The sequence below is a fragment of the Boleophthalmus pectinirostris genome, unplaced genomic scaffold (assembly GCF_026225935.1).
Source record: "Boleophthalmus pectinirostris isolate CB_2022bp ecotype Guang Dong unplaced genomic scaffold, ASM2622593v1 HiC_scaffold_13, whole genome shotgun sequence".
Lineage (NCBI taxonomy): Eukaryota > Metazoa > Chordata > Actinopteri > Gobiiformes > Gobiidae > Boleophthalmus > Boleophthalmus pectinirostris.
The window spans coordinates 18599878-18621968 of record NW_026571036.1 but is presented as its reverse complement, the minus strand read 5'-3'; the positions used below and the strand labels follow the sequence as shown (position 1 = coordinate 18621968).

At 41.6% G+C, this 22091-nt stretch overlaps 2 protein-coding genes across 3 annotated transcripts in view; both read right to left on the bottom strand.

Moving 5' to 3' along the window:
* The window catches only part of LOC110175805 (disheveled-associated activator of morphogenesis 1), a 41121-nt gene extending 35827 nt beyond the window's left edge, over positions 1-5294 (bottom strand). Inside the window, 1 exon segment of the mRNA XM_020942022.2 lies at positions 5155-5294. The gene's annotated coding sequence lies outside the window, so the exon portion shown is untranslated.
* Positions 5295-5886: 592 nt separating this feature from the next.
* Positions 5887-17699, bottom strand: ppp1r13bb (protein phosphatase 1, regulatory subunit 13Bb). Of its 2 annotated transcripts, none has more exons than XM_055149505.1 (16): positions 17530-17699; positions 16949-17068; positions 16614-16684; positions 15386-15487; positions 14532-14706; positions 13801-14000; positions 13391-13555; positions 13074-13263; positions 10364-10494; positions 9805-10249; positions 8949-9709; positions 8727-8864; positions 8312-8445; positions 8061-8227; positions 7772-7971; positions 5887-7514 (listed from the first exon to the last, which is right to left on the bottom strand). In XM_055149505.1, the coding sequence occupies exons 1-16, from the start codon at positions 17675-17677 to the stop codon at positions 7473-7475; spliced, it is 3189 nt and encodes a 1062-aa protein (XP_055005480.1). In that variant the 5' UTR covers positions 17678-17699; the 3' UTR covers positions 5887-7472. The 2 variants fall into 2 exon arrangements, with proteins under 2 accessions (XP_055005480.1, XP_055005481.1); XM_055149506.1 differs by having other exon boundaries at positions 13415-13555.
* Positions 17700-22091: the final 4392 nt, after the last annotated feature.

Below are 22091 nucleotides of genomic sequence, written 5' to 3'. Positions count from 1 at the left end.
GTAAGCACTGTTGGCCAGTTCACTGCAGAGTATTGTACACACATGTACAAAACATGTGACCCTGTTACTGTTATTGTGAATGTTAAATGCCGGATGAACTTCATCCTCTTGATAAACACTTCCTCTGAGTCTCTTGATGCACTGACAGAATCTTTAAGATTAATCCTCTTTGTGTGCTCTGGAAGACAATGCAAGATTCAGCAGTGAAACTCCTATATAATCCATAAGGATCAGGATCAGGACTCTGATGTCCTACATGTAGTACAACCCCCACTGGACCTGTATGATGTCCTAAATAAACACTGATGAGGGGAGATTAAAGTCAAAACATCACAAGTTGTTTTCACTTTGAAATAGCCAGACCCTGATAGAATCCTCATTTCCTGCACTGATGCTCTTTAGAAGGACATTACCAAAGAAAGACAAAAAAAGGCAGAGGGCCACACAGAGAAAAGACTCCTGAGCCTCACACAGCGCAGACAGGGACAGGCCCGGGCTGTGCTGCAGACATCCCCTCGTTTAGCAGCTCATCAGAGTACAATCACATCTACTTCACTAGTTTTAATGAGGCATTAGTCCTATTTAAGGTGTGTCATATACTGACACCATGAACCCTGGCCTAAACAGAAAAAACAGGATTATATCTAATCTAAGCAGATATTTGTCTGTTTTTTAATCAACTTCAGAATAAGAATGCCTACAAATAAAATATAGACTGAATTTACTGGACCAAAATGTTGCATCATGTAAAATAAACTCTCTGTTGTTCTGCATGACTATGACTATAGTGCCCTTTTAAAGAGCCTAGAACAGGCTCCTTACATGAAGTAGCCCACAGCCCTGTGTTCTCCAGAGTACAGATAGCATCAAGTTCAAATAATCCTAAAATATCTAGTGGTGGGTCACCCAGTTCTGCTGGTTCCTCTGAGGCCCATCAGCCTGACGCAGAAAGAGGCTTTTATTAGGACTAGAAGCTCATTTTCTCTTCATAAGCTTTACATTATATGTCATAGATCCCTGTTATTCACCCACAGCCTTAGAGCTGTCAGTTTAACAGACATTCATTTAAAATGTGCCTGAGCTTAGTGCTGGAGTTGGAAAAGGGGCAGTGACCTCTGACCTCAGAACAAAAGGGGGTCAAGAGTCTGTGGTGGGAGGGGATGTCTGCATCGGGGTGTTATTTGGTTTGGTTCAGTGTTTACCAAACTTACGTCGGCCTCATTAATAATGAGAGTACACTGCACATGCCCCGTCTTGTGATCCTTGTGGAGGAACAACACAGCCACACCAAACATAACATCATACAGAATTTTAGCCTCAGGAATTGTTTTTAAATGGCTACAAAATTAATTATGTAACATGTTGCCTTATTTAAGCTTAAGTATATATTTTTAATTTACACGAATGATGTTGAATTTTTAAAGAATTAAACTATTTTAAAAATGTGGGGCTGTTCAGGGTGTGTCCAACAATGGCAGTCTGAGCCCAGCTGCCCCAAACCGAGGACAAGTGCAAAGGCAGAGGGCGGCGGGGGGCAGGCAGGGGGCAGGGTGTGGCAGTGAGGGGTGCCATAGTGACGGAGCGAGCTTCAGCAGAGAAGAGATGCTAAATGAAGCCATTGTCTGGCCCAAGTGAAGCACAGTGCACAGAGAATGGCACATTCAAACAGTCACAGGCCTATTGTTACAGGGTCGGAGCACAGAGCCGTAGGTCCAGAGCTGATCCCACACCAGCCTCTGCACTTCAGAAGAGCAAAACATGAGGGACATGTTCAGTTTGTAGGCCACACACAATGACCACAGTGAACAGGGTTTGTATCACATGATGAGGACAGCCACAGACATATGCTGGACAACATAAAAGTATGTCAGATTAACATACACAAGCAGGTCATACCATAGACTTTACAAACAGATCACAGTGGCAGTACTGGGATGATAAGGAGTCACAGAGTTCATCTGTGCTGTTTGTGCCGTCATTCCTGGTTTGTTGAGCTAACACTGACTTGTTGTCAACACTTTGGAGGTGCATAGTTGGCATAAGGAGGACCCTGCATGTTACAGATTGCACCACATAACAAAGCTGGGGAATGAGTTCTTTAGACTTTCATAATATCTCCAAAAAAGACTAAATATTCATGTCAGTCTTGTTGTTCACAAATATCTGTAGGCTGTTTGGTTGATTGACTGCATGTGCACACAACACACTTGTAATTGTTTGCAGTGGGAGGTCATTAAAGACAGTAGCAGACACCTGCTTGTGTGTGTGTGTGTGTGTGTGTGTGTGTGTGTGTATGTGCGTGTGTGCACATTAATGCCAACACAACATAAAGGCTCCTGATGACATATGGGGGGCTCAGCTGTGTAAAGGGTCTTTAAATGAGATTTGTGTGAGTGAAAAATAATTAGACTAAAGCCTTTGTTGTTAGGTAGACACTTACTGTGTGAACATGAGGCCTAATGTGAGCCAGTGCAGGAGGCCGCTCTGAAACTGTACACGAGGTCAGTCAGGCTCCCCTCAGGTCTGTGGGGCCTGTGCCCATGGACACTACACTCAGCTCGGTGTGTGTGTATGTGTGTGTGCGTACACGTCTATGTGTGTATGGACTACAAAGTGAAACTGTGTTTGTTATAAACAGGCTATAAACAGTGAATGCCTTATCAGTCATCTATCAGGGCACAAGGAGCACTGGTCTGGGCACCAGCTGTAACAGACAAAATGAACAGCCATCATTATGATAAAACAAAAGAGTTAGCTGTTTTGTAACGATTGTAAAGGATGTGTTTGTTGAAGAAACAACCTATAATAAACCTACTCTACTGATAATCAAAATATAATCCAAATTATATATTTCTGTCATAAACTTCACAATTTCCCAAAGTGCCAGTGGTTGTACTGAATTAACTTCAAAGAAGAACCATAAGGAAATACTCATGTACAGTGTACTCAATGGAAACACGGTGTCAAATGTTGTGAGTGGTGAGGAGTGGTTTTGCGTCCGGTGAGTTCAGTCCTGTAATCACAGAGGGATGACATGAACCATCAACAAACAACTGGAGCCAACAGCACAACAGCAGCAGTGTCGCCGAGGGCTGCTCTGTGTTGATGAAACAAGCAGCAGATCACTTTACTGACAGGGACAATGCATCGCACACCTGCCACAGGGCCTGCCAAGGGCCTGGCCAAGGGCCTGGCCAAGGGTCTGCCGAGCCTGTAGCCTCAACACACAACAATCTCATTATCTACTTCAGACAAATATTAACCACAAACACTGACATTGGGGTAGTTACATCAAAGGTGCATTGTGTAACTTTTCTGGTGGAGGGTCCATCAAATACTTTTCTTCATGGAGATGTTATTGCTTTGTCTGAAATGTTTCACAGTATGGCATTAAACCTTTCTATCTACAAGTAGACCAAACCAGACCAAGTTGCAGTTCAAATCTGTGGAGAGGCGACCCCACTCACAGTCAGAATGCCAGTTTTTCTAGGTATTTTTAAGCTACATTACCACCTGTAGTTAGACAAAAACATTCCAACCAGTGCACTGACATATCCATAGAAACAAGCAGGTAACAGACCTCCAACCAAAAAGTGACATAGTGCACCTTTAAGAGATAATTTATTGTAAAAGACTTAAAGAACTAAATATTACAATACACATTTTTGTACGAGAATGATATTGTACTCAATTCCTCAAAATGGTATGGTCCCTATAGGAGCATTCCTAGATCAAAGTTACTCCCTCAAATAAATATTTTCTCCTGTGGATCAATAAAGTTTGTCTTAGTGTCTAAGCCGTAAAGAGCATTATTACCTGAATTACATCTTTCATATGCAGTCTCCACGCTAGAAATCCTTTTGTTATTCCTAATATCCCTGCATTTTGATGCATGATTATTTGTTACTATGCTTGCTTGCTATTTAAGACTTTTGAGCATGTGGGCTGTATTTGAATAACTGGACACACTTGTAACGGTTTTTCACAGGTCAGTATGAGATGGCTGCAGAGCTGAATGAGGGGCATATGTTTTGCAGACCGAGAAAGCCACACACACAAAGAGCCATAGCAGCAGCCCACTACATGCACCTACAGGCCCCTCAGTGATTTAGAGCATTTTAATTCTCCGGAATGCAAGTCCTTTTCTGATAAGACTCTGAGAACCACAGCATCAACAGGAAAGTAGTGCAGTAATCTCTGTGTATAATGCCCTCTGACCTCAACTATTACATCATGTTTTTCTAAAGTGAGTCATTCCACTTCTGGGGAACAGTACAGTAACACACTTGATTACTGAGTGACAACAGGTAGGCGATTGCATGTCTCAAAGCCTGCAGGCACGGCACCTTTATAAAGTATAATGTAACAGCGGAGGTGCTTCATGGCTGAGTATGACCTCCTTTCAACAAAAGTGATAAAGAGAAGTCTATGAAGAAGTTGGGCTACAATCTGTGCAATTACAAGACAAGGAAATAATGAAAACAATCACTCATTTAAAATCAGTGGCCTTGCAATTATCTGATAGCCTATGCCAACATTATTCAATAGAAAATAACAATAACACCACAATGACGGCATATTATTTATAATTATGGTGGTGACAAGCTAATAGGCGTGCTAGGAATAGTGATCAGGTAACTTCATTTTAGATCAAGCTTAAATATTTTTCACTGATGGACACTGGGAGACAGGAGTCACACAGGCGGTCATCTGTTTGATGCTTTCCATGATTACAGTCAGTCACATTGCTACTAAAAGAAATTGTGTATTTCTAAAACACGGGTGTGACTTCAATTGACTTTAACAAATGGGAGTCACGAGTGAAGAGGTCAGCACAGAGACAGCACTTGAAGGCTGATCAAACAGTTTGCAAAATACATGCAAATGTCACCCGACTCCAGTCTGCGCCCTGAGCGAGAGTAAACAGCGGAGGAGCAGCACGACCAACGAAATAAATGAAAAGTGACGGGAAAACGCACAGTAAAAAGAGCCACATCCACAACAACCGTGACGGCTGCAGAGCTGAGCACACACCGGGCACCGAGGTCAGCTCCACCTCATCAAACAAGAGCCGGACCCGGTGAGGCGATCCCCAGCGCGCGGCTTTGTTTAAACATCAGGAGAAAAGTTTAAGTCCAAAGATGAGCTTCTTACCTCAGTACGTCGGACATATTATTTGTGCCTTCTTGAAACCACAAACTCATTGGAGGAAGGTAAAGCAAAGGAAAAACACAGCCCGTAGACGCTGGAAGATGATTAAACCGACTGGTTGGCCCGGGGTGGCCGTGATGTCATCGGCTCACAAATGCAGTCAGTGCGCATGTGCAGTCCTGTCCCATTCCGAGGAATTATGGGCGTTGTAGTATTAAAAGAAATAACACAAGTAAGGTTTGAGTGAATCATCATGAATAATATAATATTATAATATCAGTAGAAGACCTTTGCCTAAACATACGTGTTTAAGTATTTGCATATGTTTGTAGGCAATTTACCAACAATTCTAATGCTTAACTTATGTTAGCATGCCACACTTGAACAAAATAATGATACCAAGTGTAATTTAAAAGGTAGTATAAAAAGTATAGACGAATGAAAGGATTGTATAGAGGTTGAGATCACTGACCAGTGCTCACACCGTGTTCCCAGGTCATTTGGCGCCCCCTTGTGGTGGAAAGTAAAATCAACTTTAAAACAGCTTTACTTAAAATTTTAAAATATTGATATTGACATCACTTATCAAAACAGTAAGACAAATATCCATCTGTACCAGACCATCTCTAATTTCTCTTCTTTCTCACTCCAATTAAAACATTATAATTATCAAAAAAATTGACATAAGTGTTAAAATCCAAGGAAAATAATATGGCATAAAAAGGGGGAAACAGATTCATGCCAGAGCTTGTTTTATTGTTCACCATTTACAGAATGTTGTGAGTACAGTACTTTTTACAGAAGCCCAGTTATCCATACGGCAAACAGACGTAACACATCCCTCACACTATGTACAGGTTCACGCTGCGACAAAGCTTAGGCCGCTCGGTATAGTACTCATTCACTCAAGGTTTACACACAAGTTGACTTGGACTCAAAGGTTCAGAATTATTATGATAAATTATGAATGTGTTTAGTGTTACAGAAGTAGTGTTAACCTGAACGAGGGGGCAGACAGATAACTAAAATAATTACAGGACATGTCCAAGATTGTCTGCAGCAAGCCCTACCCTTTCTGTCAATAGCAAACGCAAATGTTACAATCAGACTGTGCACTCTAGTTTGTGAGAGCGGTTTCTGTTTGAAGTAGAGATATAAATATGAGTGATCACTAGTTTTGTGGTGGAACAGTGTCGGCAGCACCATGTTGGTCCTGAGAGTGTTTCAAGTAGGAACTGCCAAAACCAAGTAAAATATATTGTATGTCAACTTTGTGAATGGAGAACTGGAATGAAACACCAAGGGGTTAAACAAAGGTCATTCAATAGTGAAGCGATAGTTGGTAATTACGACATTGAAATTCATGTGGAGATGTTGCTTTCGTGTTTCCCGATCAGGAAGTCAACCTTTAATATAAATTATTTTTCTGTCATAGTAGCTTTATAAACTGCAAACAAAACCATCTTTCTTTCTTTTTTCAATAGGTCCAATACTAACTAACCTTAAGACACTTTAAGAACAGGCTAATTCATTAAATATACACAGAATTTAATATATCTTATTTTTGGTAACACATTTTTTAAGATTTCTTTTGCCCATTTAAGGGTGATCAGATCTCCCAAAACAGAGGCCCACCTAACCTTGCTATTTTAGGACGCAAGAAATAAAAGTTTAACATAAAGGAAATCAAACTAAAAACAACTGTACAAAGCAGTAGTTAAACACTGATGACAAAAGTTTAGTATTGTTATTTTATAGACACCCTTTCAGCACATTCTAGTAATGTTAAGCATAGATTTCTCTGATATTAATGAAATGTTAAAATCAAATAAATTTAGAAACCGTATTTGCAGACTAATCCGCAGTTAAGAAGTAAAATTACTCTGACCAGCAGTTATGATTAATACTGATTAGAATGACACTATATAGTTAATCTTTGGTGAGTTATGACGTTTTATTTTCAAATGTAATAAATTGCACTGGTCATATCAGAACCCCCCTGTGCTTGAATAACTGTAACTAGGCTTTAAATCTATTAGGCAATGACATGTTTGCTCTTGACGCCAGTACAGTATTAGAATAACATTAAAGGATAATAAACCATAATGGACCCAAAACAAGGACAAAAGACTTGGAGAATATGGAGGAGTGATAGTTTGATCTTCTGTGCATCAGTGAGAGTCGAGGTGTGCGTCTGAGGTGCCCAGAGACAGGAGAGAGAGAGGGAGGTGATGGCTGCTGGGACAGAGCACCAGGCTCTTTTGTTCTCTGCTCGTAGATTGAAGATTTAGCTGTTTGCCAGAGATCAGCGCAGAGAAGTGCTATGCCAGGGAGCGCTGCCGAGGTTTAATCCGAGGATAAAGCTGAAAAAAGAAAAACTTTTTTTTATAATTGCATTTTTTTTAACGCTGTGCTCAGTGTTTCCCCCAGAGTCAAATTTTAAAAGTCTACTATTTCAAGACTAAATCCAAGCTGGGTTTAACTAGAGATAATCGATAGAGAACATTTTCCTTAAACTAAATTCAATTACCAGTAGACTCAATAAATGTACAAAACTAGTTGGTCAAGTATGCTCCATGCCTTTGCAGTGTGAATAATCTGAATAGGTTTGTGTCATTACCCCCAGGAGGTTGCGGGGCACATAGCCCTCGTTGTCCTCGAGCCTGGCCCACCACCAGTCAGTTTCGCTGTCATCCTGCCGCCTCAGGATGGTGATGGGGTCTCCCTCTTTAAATGAGAGTTCATCCTGGTTCTGAGCCTCATAATCCCACAGGGCATACACAGTGCCTTTGTTCATCACACCCATCTTCTCTTGGACACCTGCACAGTTACCAAGAGTCATTTATTGAAGTACATTGATACACAAGCTGTTGAGTTTTATTGTACAAAAGTAACTCAGTGCTACTAACCGTAAAGAAACTGTGAGCACTGAATGTAGCCCTCCTCCATTTCTTCGCATTTGTCTGCAGCTGTTTCGACATCACTGATGGTGCTGGCAAATATGGCCGCGCCTGATTCAACCAACAACTTGCAGAGATGAACGCTGTTGCAGGAAGCAGCACAATGAAGTGGAGTCCTAGTAAAAACACAGAGGAGAGTATGGTGTTGATACGATACAATCCTTAGGTCAGTTGTTTATACTTGCTGTAACGGGGCTTACCATCCATCACTGTCAGCAGCGTTGACATTGACACCAAAATCCAACAAAAATTTCACTATGTGATGATGTCCTGCACACACAGCATTGTGCAGAGGAGTGATGCCCTCATCATTTGGAGTGCTTGGATTCTCCACCTAAAACATAAATATAATTATATTTACAAAATGAGAAACATAAATATATCTTTTCAAAGTCACAACACTGTGACAAAGATGTGAACAATGTTACGTGCATGTTACATCCAAAGGCTCATTTGAATAGTGACATGATTATCACAGAGGCGCAATGTGTGTCCCTTTATTTGTCACCTCCTCTTGAATTGTACCAAGTGGCTCAGGAATGTACGCTGGCATTGGCCACACTATAAGGTGGAGTACTATAATTAATGAGTCATGTACACAACAACATACTGTACCTCATAAATGATCCTCTGAACCAGGTCAAACTCTCCCTCCAGCGAAGCATCAAGCAGGAGAGCCAGCGGGTTAAACTTAACCCTGAATCCATGTCCAGTACGCTCAGAGTTTGGCTTTTTTAAGTTGGTTCGCTTTTCCTGCAGAACAAAAAATACATATATTTAACACATTATATAGTATGTTAACAGTTTAGCATATGTGTACCAGTGTAGCTGTCTGACCAGTGTCTGTGAGGATGCCTCTCCACTCTCCTCTGGAGTGCTCACTTCTGGCACAGGGCTAGGCAGCAGTGCCTCAGAGCTGTCCATGTTGTTATTGTCCTCATCAGCTCCTTCAGCCTCGTCGGGGTCACCCAGTCCTTCAGGCGGAGGGGGCAATGGCTCATTGTCATTATCGTCAGTGGATGTACCTGGGTCAGCTCCCGCCTCCTCTGGTCCTGGTGGAGGCGGGAGCTGGGTCTCTGAGGGGAGGTTGCCATTGTCTGTGTCAGCACCAGCCTCTCCTTCCAGATAAGCCGGAGGGTTCGGCTGATAAAAGGGGGTTCCATTACCTGCACCGTTTCCACCTGGGGTCGCACTGACTCCACTGCCCTCTATCCCCCCGGCCAGAGTGTTAAACCTCTGGTACAGCAGCTTCTGGATATTTGGACCACTGGGGCCCTCTGGCTCTGTGATGGAGCTCCTCTTCTTCAGCGGTCTTGGAGCGTTGGCCAGTTTTTTACGCAGTACCTCCAAGTCTGCATCGCTTTGGTAGCGGAGTGGTGAGTGTACCATTGGTGTGAGCTTAGTTGGACTGAGGGGTCTTGGGATGTTCTCCACACTTGGAGGAGGGGCTGAGGGCTCCAGGTGCTGCAAACCGTCCAATTCATCAAACTCTCCCTCCAAAGTCTCCTCACCCCCAGGCAATACAAATGTACCAGCCTGGACAAAGGGAAGGGGTGAGGGGGGAGTTGAGCTGGATGGTAGAACCGGCTTTCCATACACTGGGGACACAAGCAGAATTTAGTATTTACCCTTTCTAAATCAGAAAAAATAAACAGTAGCTAACACAATAGAGCACATGTGTTTTAAATTGTACCTGCTTTGAGAGCGGGCTTGGGTGGCTGGCCCTTGTGTGCTGCCTGCTGGAGATACATGTGATAGATGGAGCTTGAGTTCATGGTAGCGGGGCCTTTTCGGGGAGACTGGGGCCGTGAACCCCTGTCTGCGATGAAGGGACGCACTGCCACAGCGGGAGGGGGGTCAAGGCGCTCACTCAGACTGGGGGGGAACATGGGTGCATTGGGCTGGAAGGTGGGACTGGGGGGCACTGAGATACGCTGTTGTATCTGCTGAGAGGACGAGCCTGTGGTTGGGGGCACACGAGGCCAAGCTGGAGGAGGGGGGTTGGGTAAAGGACGAGAAAGAGGAGGCGGGACATCCTTTCGTCTGTCTAAAGAGTTGGCGGCGTTTGCAGAGCTGAGGTGGGAGCCATAAGGAGGGGGCTGTGGCTTTGGGACGCCTGGAGAGGACACTGAGAGTGTCTGTGAGACAGACAACACAAGAATGAAGTTAAAAGTATGTTAGCGTTATCATCTACATCACAATCTAAATATGAGAAATGAATTAAAGAATAAGAGATGAGGACCTATACTGACCTTATCTGTAGCTGGAGCCACAGGGGAGCCTGAGGGGGAGCTCTTGCCCTGAGTGTCACTTCCTGAGTCTCTTCTATCTGGTGGTTTCAAAGTGCTCGACTTGCCTATAGTCGGCCAACCAGCATCATTTGCTAATGAGAATGAAAGGAAAAATTAACTACAAATCATGAAGCAGTTCTTTTAATGGTATGAGAAGGACCAGTGTGACAATACACCAACATCACAAAGTCTACCAAAGATAGGTCAAACAGGCTTTGTTGCAATTACAACAATATAATATATATTTCAGTAGTTTCTTTAATGTAGTACCTGTTTGATCTAAAATGGTAATCAAAGGAAGGTTTTGAACGTATCACATCCTATTACATCATAAAGAACCCAATTTTACCAGGAAAAATCCCATCACCAATGGTCTCACCCCAGAGCCATAAATAATAGACTGCTGCTTTAGGATCAATAGGATGGAATTATCTTGAGACCTACAGCAAAATATTCAAATTTTGTAGTTGCAGAAGTGTATGTTTTCTCAATTATAAAATTGTCTTTTTACAGGGTAAAAGGAAAGAAAGCAACAAAAACAAAAAACAACATTAAGTTATAAGAAACCAATGACACAATAACAAAGTGTTATTATGTTAAATGTTAGTTAGGGTGTGAATGAGAGGTGAGGTTAAAAATTAAATTATTTGTAAAATACAGCATCACAACAAAGTCCAAACATGTGAGTCAGGACTATAGTTAAAGGACATTTTCGTGGCACTCGACAGAGTGAACCCTCTCAGAAAGAAGGGCACAAATGCGTGCGGAAATGATCAGCAGCACTTTAAAGGATGTATAGAGGATTTTCCAAGGAACGAGAAATCCAGCGACTGTTTGTCCTTTTTCAAATGTTGCGCATGCGTGAAACCACCCCCCCTCCCCTACAGCTCCCTACGTAGAAACGCCTCCTCCTTACGCCAGAAACAGGTTTGTTTACAGCCAGTGCGCTGCACATGACTTGTAAACAACTAACTACAGTGTTGGTTAGGCAAGGCGGAGAAGTGAGGAGCGGGGGGAGGGGGTGTGCGGACATTTCGTGCGCGGACGAGAAGTGAGGAGCAGGGAGAAGAGCGGAGCAGGGAGCAGGGAGAGGAGAGAGGAGAGGGGAGCGGTGCACGGAGATTCCGTGCCCGGAGAAGTGAGGAGCAGGGGAAGAGCGGATCGGGCAGCGGGGAGAGGAGCAGGAAAGGGGTGCAGAGAAGGTTGCGTGGAGATTCAGTGCGAATGAACTAGCTACAACACGCAGCAGCAAGCGGACTCTTTCTTTGCACTGAAAATTACGTTTTCAGACATAGGATATCGCTTTCGTGTCCTGAAAAATGTTTGACTAGCTCTTGGAAATAAAGTACGTTTTCATAATAAGCAGAAGTGACCTGTCCAGGAGTAATTTGGCGACCAGTGCGTCAGTCTTTAGACCCTGCGTCTGCTTCAGTTGCGCCATCGCTGGAATGAATCTTCAAGAATCACCTTAGTTTGGCTTCGCTGCTTTTCCCCTTGTCTTCTTCTTTCAGCAATCTCAAAAACGGACTTTCTTTTGCGGCTAACTGCTCCTAGATTCTTGTCTGCCATTGCAACAAACTTTGTGCTAACTGCGAGGAAGATATAGGTCAAAAAAAGCCGCTAAGAACTGTTGCGTTGATGGAGTAAACAGCGTCTGTGCGGCTTGCGTCTGTGGACTGCGTGACAGGCGTACGTAAGCCACGTACCGGCGGCGCGCAGGCAAGTCAGTTACGCTAGAAACATAGGGAGATTGATTGACAGCCTGTCAGCTAACAGATAACGAGGCAGTGTCGTTATCTATTGGCAAATGTTTAGCTGGCCCCACCACGTCCAGAGTTGATGAATTTTTATTCTCTTTTTTTTGGTCATCATAATTACAAGGCTACTGCATCTCTATAATGCTATCATTGACAATTTGAAACCAAAAAAAATCCTCCATACAACCTTTAATTTACCATCAAAGTTTAGACTGTAGGGGGCAGCACATGTCTATGGGTGCTGGATCTAGTTTAGACTCCAGAGGGAACCTTATAATAATAGGCCATCAGGAATGATTGTCCAGTTTATCAGTGAATAAGAAAAAACAATGGCATTATTTTCATTTATGTAGTGAAAAGTCACAGTAAAGAAATTGAGAAAGCCAAGAATAAAGGGTTTAGCTGCTGAGGATTCCAAGAGTCTACAGAGAAGGTTCAGCAGGTGCCTTCCTTGTGCTTATGCAGCACTGAGCACTCACGGGACGAGCCGTCAGACCCAGACGAGGCTACAGGACCTGGCTGCTGCGTTTCGGGGGGCACCGGGTCCACTACGATATCTAAATCAGACACCTTCCATGGGCCGGGGGGCTTTCGTACGCCATCTGCCCGACAAGCGTCGCCCCACCCACCCGAGCAAACAGACATAACAAAGACAAGACAGCAGTGACATAAGAGAAGGGAGGGACAACAGTATACATGACATACACAGACAAAGATCAGAGTTAGAGGAACAGGAGCTACAGAAAAACTCGTCAGGTGGAAAACTGACAAGGCAGCAAGGAAAAGTGTAACATGCAGGATACAGAAAGCATTTGTGTAAGCTCTACATAATATTTAAAACGCCCTGTAAGCAAACAGAAACACTAGATTTGCTGTCATGCTACACTCTAATATACATGTATTATATAACTAACCTGACTTTGGGCGTCCCTGGTTGGTTTGGTTGTTGACACCCAGACTCTGAGGCTTCAGTGGTTCGGGTGGGAGTGTATAGCCCTCCTGGCGACCAGGTGAAGGGACCTGAATGTAGGGCCCAACAGCAGCCACCCTCCCAAGTGTCCCAGGGGTGGGCTGAGGAGAAGGAGGCCCATTGGCTCTGTTGAGCTGTAAAATGAGGAGTTTTATTAGAGAAATTATGCAGTAAACCTATTTCATATGTATATGAAGCTACTGTCAGGCCCATTGACTAATATTGTCTTCACTTGTATGTGTTCTGCACGTCTAGTCTTACAGGGAGGTTCTCTTTTTGACGTGCCTCAGCTTTTTTCTTGTAGAGGCGCTCCCGTAGTTCACTGATGCGTTTGTCCATCAGAGTCACCTCCATGTTGCGTTTGTTGAGCAGCTCCTTCTGCTGCTGGAGCTTACTGTTTTGCTCTTGGTTCAATTTGTTGCGAATCTAAACAGAAAAAGGCAGCATTATTATTAATTAAGCATTAGGTTTTATGAATAGGATCATAACACTCTTAATAGTCCATAGTTTAATATGGATTTTCTATTAGTGCAGATATTTTGATGGTTTATGGTTAATGAGTCTACTCTGCTACAGCACAATTAAGCTCCATCTATTACGATTACAGTTTTATATCTGCTGCACATGTCCAACTGGGAAGCAAAATTACTTGACCATGAGCTTTTCATTACCTGAAGCTCCTGGTAGAGTTTCTTGAGCTCTAGTGCAGCGGTCCCGGTCACTTGCCCCCCTAAAGTGCTCTGGACTCCATTGAGCTTCCCCCTGCGCAGGTCCTCCAGCTGCAGGCTCAGCTGCTCCACTCTCAGCACAGCAGCCTGCAGCTCCGACTGCTTCTCCTGGAACAGACTGGTCACCTGCTCGATCTCTGCCGCTGCAAAACAGTCAGCAGGTTAGCTTCAGTACTTAGGAGCAAGACTATAATTGTATAGCATATGTTGTATTTATCATGTATGAGGTAATTCAGGTATGAAACTATAAACTATAACATTTGTAGATTATTATTTTACTTTGGTCTAACACAACTTAATATGAACAAGTCCACTGACTTGCTGCTGAAATTCCACTATGAACCCTGCTTGTTCATAGGGTAATTTCATCGTAACAAGCATTGGCTTTTAATTACTTGGCCATGTGACATTTATGAACCCTATAAGTCTGACCCAGAGTCTGAATCTTTTGAATAACTGCAAGTAAGTTCAGAGAAGTGGGCGGGGCTAGGGGGTAGGTGAAAACTGCGACTGTAAACACACTTTTTGTTTTGGTTCACAGAAAGCCAAATGAGCACCTTGCTTTTGGTTGCCAGATCAAATGATACATAATGCTACCTTTAACGCCCTAAATGACATTCAGAAATCCCGGTAAGGCCATGCTATCCCAAGGCTACATTTGTGCTAATACATACACAGGTTTCCGTTGATGACCTTGCTGTAGTCAACTTGACCCCTCATGGCTCTGATCTTCTTGAGCTTGGCCTCTTGACTCTCCACTCGCTCCTTTAGTCTCTGCAGCTTCTCGCTCTCTGAAACAGTCTGCTGCTGCCGCCGCTCCTGCTGCTTCAGATAACGTAGACGCTGCTCCTATAATTTAAAAAAAATATATATACAATTAAAAAAGTACAAATAACATAATAAAAAGCTCTCTATTTCTTGAAGACACCAGTGATCTAGACTGCCTCAGATTGTGATGCTGTGTCGAGACTGTCTGAGGATTAAGAAAGGGTCAAATGACTTTCCGTCCCACTGAGAGCTGCTCCAGTTTGTCAGAAAATAGGAAATGACAGTCCCAGGTTCCAAATGACTGCAGGGGTTTGAGGGGGCCTACTTTTGCTCTGCCAACACAAAATCTATGTAGCTGCCTTTTGATCCATGGATTTTACATCAAAAAAGACTGATTAGCCTTTCCCATTACACTATGTTGACAAGAAATTGAAAATGTAGTGACCCCTCAAGCTAAGCAATAAATGAGTATTAAAAATTATGTTTATTGCTTTATAAATATAAGTAACTTTCAACTTTCAACTTTCAAATCTTTAATCGGTAGAGGCAATAAATGAAATATTTACTCCAAACATTGTATTCCATGTTATTATTGAAGGGGAAACACTGCTATGTTCATGTAAATCTTCAATACCAAATGTTAAGTCTTGGTAAGTCATTTGTCAGCAGGAATTTGCACTTATCACATTCAGAACACACATAATTATTGCAATCAGAACGCTGCCCCATGTGGTGATTTGATTATAAACAGTATTTTTACCTTTGCCACGAGCATCTGCTGCTGAGCCTCTATCTGCTGCTGCTGCCGTGTGGCCATCTCCTGCAGCTCGGACAGAGTGAGCTCCACGCGCTGGCCGCCCACCTACAAACACATAACATATACTGACCATTGCAAAGACACAAAGGGACTGGGAAATTACTAGAGCTGAGATGAAACAAGGGCAGGAGTATAGAAAGCTTTAGGCCATATGTACTGATCATTATCAAGTTATGTTAGGCTGAAATTATGCATTTGCAAACAGGACAAAGCTACTATATCATACTTTAGGTGTTATTCACATGGACACAAAGTTAAAATAAAACCACAAAAATATCACCCTGACCCTTCTGAGGAAGTGGTGAGTCAGATGAGGCTGAGATGTGGCATGTGACGGAAACCATTGGCCACAGTCACTAAAGCAGAGCTGTGCACTGGAGCATCAGTGACAGTTCAGCTCAGGGACACGCACACCCTCAGAGGTAAACCCAGTGGTTACATAATCACTATATTAACATCTCTAAAGCATTTGAATTACAAATGCAATGAAACCTGTGATTTCCCAACTCTACAAAAACATTTTTGAGATGTGTGCTTCTTGTCATTGCCCTGGGGCACCGGTGCTCTTTAAGATGCAGTGGTCTCTTAAGAGGACAATCAGCTCTGCTCAATGGACAAAAGCCCCTGAGGTTTGGGCAGTGGCCCATACAAAACACCAATGCAATGATCCTCTTAGGGCTGGTTATATCATCAGACTGCACTATAATTCACATTTTAATACAAAATTCAAATCAAGTTGACGAATAATGACTAAGACATGATAAAAGAGTGACATAAGATCAATATTGTGTCTAATTAAGATGACTGTTAGATTACTACTACAGGCAGCCCTCACACATCAGATCTATGCATTCAGAACAGAGGCTTTATATAATATCTGTTGTAGATAAGAATTTTGCTATAGTAAAGCGTTGCTGTGTTTTTCTTTGTTTTTCCTTTGGATGCTCACTCAGAGCCTTGAGGTAAAATTAAAGGTCCCTTGACCGTAACACTTGCCCATTGTAAAATCTGGGACAGACAGATGCCAGCAGAAACACTGAGCCAGAGGCTGCTCTTACAAAATGCTCTCTGCTCTGTGACTCTGCAGCAGCTCAATAATGGGACACCTATAAAAACAATCTACAAGATCTGTGGATAAAAAGCCAGAGATAAAACAAAAGATAAGTTTTACCCCATTCTCATTGTGCTTCTCTCCAGTGTTTCCTCCTCTGCGTGTAGTTTGGTCCTGAGACTGCTGACTCCCTGTTTAAAAGAGGAAATCATTTTACTTGCAACATGCATTCAGAGATTACATAACTTTACGGAACTATGCATATGAAATTGAAATACACTCACATTAAAAAATAAAAAAAGAAGACAAAAAAAGTGTGACTTATTATTACGTTACTCTTAGGCAAAAAAAACAAAAAAACATTGGCAAACAAATATTACTAAACATTAGTCTTAAATAAAACTTTGAATGATGAACCCCATTTCCCAAAAAATAAGAGTCAGTTTGCAGTGTACCTTGATCACTACCCTCCGTTGGTGAGTCTTCGTGCCGGAGGAAGAACTTCACTTCTTGTTTCCGTGGTCCCCATTTCTGTAGATGCTCATACATCATGTGCTCAAAGGGGATCGCTCGCTCTGCAGAAATAACCATAGTATTTTATATTTAGAAATAGGGAAAATATTAAGCATAACAAAATATATCTACATCCAAATTTGCTGTTTTACTGAGCAGTAGAATATTATTTAGCTTGGTTGGATAGAAAGTGAAAACGCTGAACTGGTTTTGGTTCCAGACAGCAGTATTAAACAAGATCCAGCAAAATCTATTACATAACATGGTCCATAAAGCCTCCAGCTACGATGTTATTCTTGCAGGGGTGTGGCTGTTAGTGAAAAAAAGCTGATAACGTGGGTGTGTCTAGTACAAGGATGAAAACGAGTGTGTGTTGACTGAGAGAAATCTGTTGTGTCTGTGCGGTAGACTGTGCCAGCACAAATCCCAAATAATCTCTGAGTAAACCAGGCTCCCAAATCAAATCAGCATCAGACATTTTTCAATCCTGTACAAGGTAATAATTTGTTGGAGCACTTCTTACCATTGCCCCTCCAGACTTCGGCCAGGTGACAGCCGCTCTCGCCCGGCTCTTTGCAAAACTCAACCACATCGCGGCACGTCGTTTCTGGGGTGATTGGCACCTCTGTTACAGCCTGTTCCCCATCACTGAGGTAAACAGTCAAAATCATCTGGAAAAAAGAAAAGTAATTTAAGAAATGCTAAACATAAACATATTTTGGACATCAAATTTTCACATATTTAGGCTCCAGGGACCACAGTCAAACAAAAACAACAGATTAAAGGTGGACTATATATCTTTTCTGGTGCTGCTTGTCTCCCTGGACCTGATTGCTATGCCTGGGAGGTACGAACAGAAACCAAAATTATTTAGATAATACAATGTTCTCTGCAATATAACAAATATCCCGTCTCCATGAGTTTAGACCTGTTCTACAATTAGAAGTGGGCATATTATGAATGTTGTTTTGAAGTTATGCAAAATTGAAAACTTTAACATAGCTGAATATTGTTAACAGGATACTAATAAGATGAATTTTTGTCAATATCACCCACCCCTATCTGCAATGCATGTGATTCTTGTGTTAGTTTAGTAGTACACACTTGCATATCAAATGTTAAAAGCTTAAAAACTTGTAGAGACACAATGAAACTTCTTTGAAAATACATGATCTAATCTCAATTCTCAAAACAGCTCAGCCTTATACATGGTACATGTAACTGGTGTTTTGGGGCCTGGTTTAACTCTCTCCCGTGTGGGACAAAGCTTTAGTGCTGACAGCCCATTCTGTAGTCCACTGGCCGACTCTTTACTTTGTGCTAGACTCATGCTTCTGCCTGTCACTCTGTTGTTAACTGTGATTAGTGGTCCCATAGTAGAATGCGATAGACTGAGTTACCACAGAGCTCTGCATGCCCTTACATGTACAGCAATGCATGACTGAAATCCCCTTTTACACCTACCTGATGTTTAGGAAAATTGTTAAATTCTTGGATGTCTTTCAAAGTGCTAAGATGTAGTACGTGCACTGGAATTACAAAGTAGATCTAAACATTGTCAAACTACCGAAGGTGACACGGCACAGTTGCAGCAATGTGACCTTTGAATCCAAGTATAAGGGATTGGCTGCATGACTTTGTACAGTAACGATACCATAAGTGGCCATAACAGCAAACACACACATACTGTATTATGTTAGCTCAAAAGCAAGACAAACAAAAATGATGTGCTAGTAGCCAGATGCAGAAGGGAAGGGAAAAGATGTCAAAAATACCAAGGAAATGTGGTACTCAAGATTGAACATGAAATTATGACTCACAATTACTGTTGAATATGTTTAGAAGAATAGCAATAACATGTTTAAAACTATGCAACACTTTATTCTGCACATATTTTTGTCCTTATCTCTGTCACTTTGTGTTGTTTGTGAATATCGGCAGGTCTGCTTTGGGCCCTTTAATTGCTCCTTGGGGACTAATAAAGTTGTTTGAATTTTACTGAATAAGAAAAGAGCTACACAGGCACACAGGCTTGTGTTACTAGATAATGGGTGTATCTGGGGCTGTAAAATGAATATAATTTTAATCAAATCAATATTCAGTCATTTCAAACCGTCAATCATCAGCATGAGGCTTTTTAATCTGTCAATGTATTTAAATAGCATTGATTAAAATACTTTATGTTCACAAAAGCAATTTTTATTCATTTTCCATTAAAAATGAATCAAGAATTGTGATCAGTCAACACAAGCAAAATAAATGATAATGTTTTTCATCATATCAGCCAGTACTAAGTGTATCAAATTATTTTAGAATGAAAAGAAAAGAAAAAATAATCATCAAGAGTAGATTAAAATATCCCTCTCTCTCTCTTTTTGAATGTAGAAAATAAGTGTGCTCAGCTGCGTTAAAAATACTACCAGGGGTTTGCTTTAGGGTGAAACCACATTACTATCCAGGGACAGAATGACTCATTTTAATGATGGCAGTGTTTCATGGACATTTCCTTGAGATTCTCTGTGCTTCTCAGTCGCAGTGTAATTGTTTAGATTTCAGCCCAATTGGAAACTGGCTGGAGCTCAGGGACCACCGCTAAAGGTCTCACTCCAGTCACTTAGGACAAAAATCCTATAACGTGCCCAATATTTCAGCTGTGACACAATGAGCATGGATTTAACTACATATCTGCAAATACAGCAATAAATGACATAATTTAGGTGATTTTATGTGTGTGTTATCTGTAATTACATTGAAAATCCTCAGCTGACAGGGGTCTGCCTTCATCTATGCATGGGATTCAGAATGATGAAAAATTAGGACCACTGCCGTAGTGATTAAGAAGTAAAAAAACTAAATATTATATCTTTTGAATGGGAAAAGGTCTTCAAATATTGCATATAACAAGGTGAAAACCATGAATATACATTGGGTTCTACAATTGAAGATGTTTATGATGCTAAAATATAGATAATATATAATTATATCAATGATAACATTTGGGGATGAACAAATACATTAGGCACAAATACAAATATATGTAGGATATGATGAAAAATTGGGACTGCTGCCACAGCAATTAAGAACTGAAAACCAAATAGTATATCTTTAACTAGTGAAAAGCCCTCAAAATGTTATCTATAACGGCACGCTAAACACCTAGTTACACAAAACATACTAGTACTTGTGAAAGACGTGATTCTAATCTTATCAATAACAGATCAAGAGATTATCACACCTCATTCAATAAACCATTTACAAACGCAATGCAGTTAGAGATCAAATTGACCAACCGCTCTCACTAAGTTGTGTCTGCCCATGTTGGCGGCTCTCTTGGCGACCCTGCGTTTCCTCCGGATCTCCTTAGGTGCCCGCGGATGCTCCTTTGCCCAGATGCGATTCTCCTTGGACAGGCTAACAAGGCTACGCAACACTATAGTCACAAAACGCTTCATCATTGCAGCTTTAGGATCGGCCGTAAAGACTTAATTGTTATGCCATCCTGATACACGGAGCAGGCAGCGGACCGTGGATTTGAAAAGTGCTGCAGAGGAGGTTGGAGGAAAAACACTTGGGTCTATGTGTAATTCTGAGCGGGAGGGAGAAAGAGAGAGAGATAAACAGCCCGGGAGGACAGGGACTGACTGGTGGATGAGGAGGAAACTTAGCCAGGTCTGATGGCATGTGTCCCAAAAATACCAGAAATGTTAGGGATGGGACAAGAATTCTCATCCCTATGGAAACTGGACATTATATTACACTGCTGAATAGTGCAGCAAACTTGATAAGATTTTTCTGTGCAACCAATGCCTTCATCATGTATTTTATCATATACTTTTTATCATTTATCAATATCTTGTCTCCTCCCACCCTTATTACCTATTATTGGCACTTGGGAGGTGAAAGTACTAAAGAAAATCTTCTTAAGTATTTACATTGTACACTGATAAGGGGTGGGAAAAATAATAGTTTTTTAGATGCATCGTTGATTCTAATAAAACCCACAGATTCCCTCCGCTAACACACATTATGCCAGAAGAATCATGCAAAATTAGTCAGAATGCTAAAATACAAGCCTTTGATGAAGTTATAAAAGGTTTCTGTATTTTTTCTTCTTTTGTAACAGCTTAAAATGCTTTAATTTCACATTTGACGCTATTAAATGAGTTAGTCCCCAGTCTGGACATCAGAAGAGGGTCATGTCAGAAGAGAATCCCACTGTAAAATCTTTCCCTAATCAACGGACAGATTGCTGAACATGGATTTGCTGTGGATGGATTGGTTGCATCTTGAAAAAAGATTAAATAAGAAGGTGAAAATACACCCATCACCCAAGAAGTAATTGAACCTACTACCCCGAAGAAAAATAGGAGAATTCAATTAACAGTAGGAAACGGCCCATAAAATTCGTTAGTAATATAATTCAAATTAATCACTGTTGAGAATAAGCATCACTGTTAAAAGAGATAATGCTATTTATACATTTTCCCTGTGTAACGTTGTTGTGACTCAACTAATTCTATTTTTATGCAGCACGCCACCATCATTGAAAAAAAAGCAACAACAACAGACACTAAGCAATGTTTACCTCCCCTGTGAGTCTATCCCAACTCCACTGCAGCCTGAGATTAATGCTATTTGACAGTCTCCTCGGCTCAAAAGTTCCTCTTAACAACAGCATTAGTCAAACGCAGCCACACGGACCCAGATTTGCAGAGGCCTTATTGGCTGCCAGAGTCACGCAAGATCCAAGGGAGCACTCTGCTTCACTGGCTTTTTGACTCGGATGCCCCGTAGCAGCCTATCGAGGGCACTGGATACAAATGTTCACTATTGCAGACATGTCAGTGCAGTCAAACATATCACAGAAAATGTTCTACCAGTCGTGCTTGAAGGTTACACAAGGATTATGAGGAACGACATACGACATAGGCCAGTCATGATGATTACAATATCAACTTGTTATCAATGAATAAATCATGGCTGGAACAATAGTTTCTGAAGTTTATTTAATCATTTTTGTTTTTCTAGAGGACTGAATAGGTAACTTCTATGTGTACTTGTAAAGTTAATGTGCTATAGTATTTC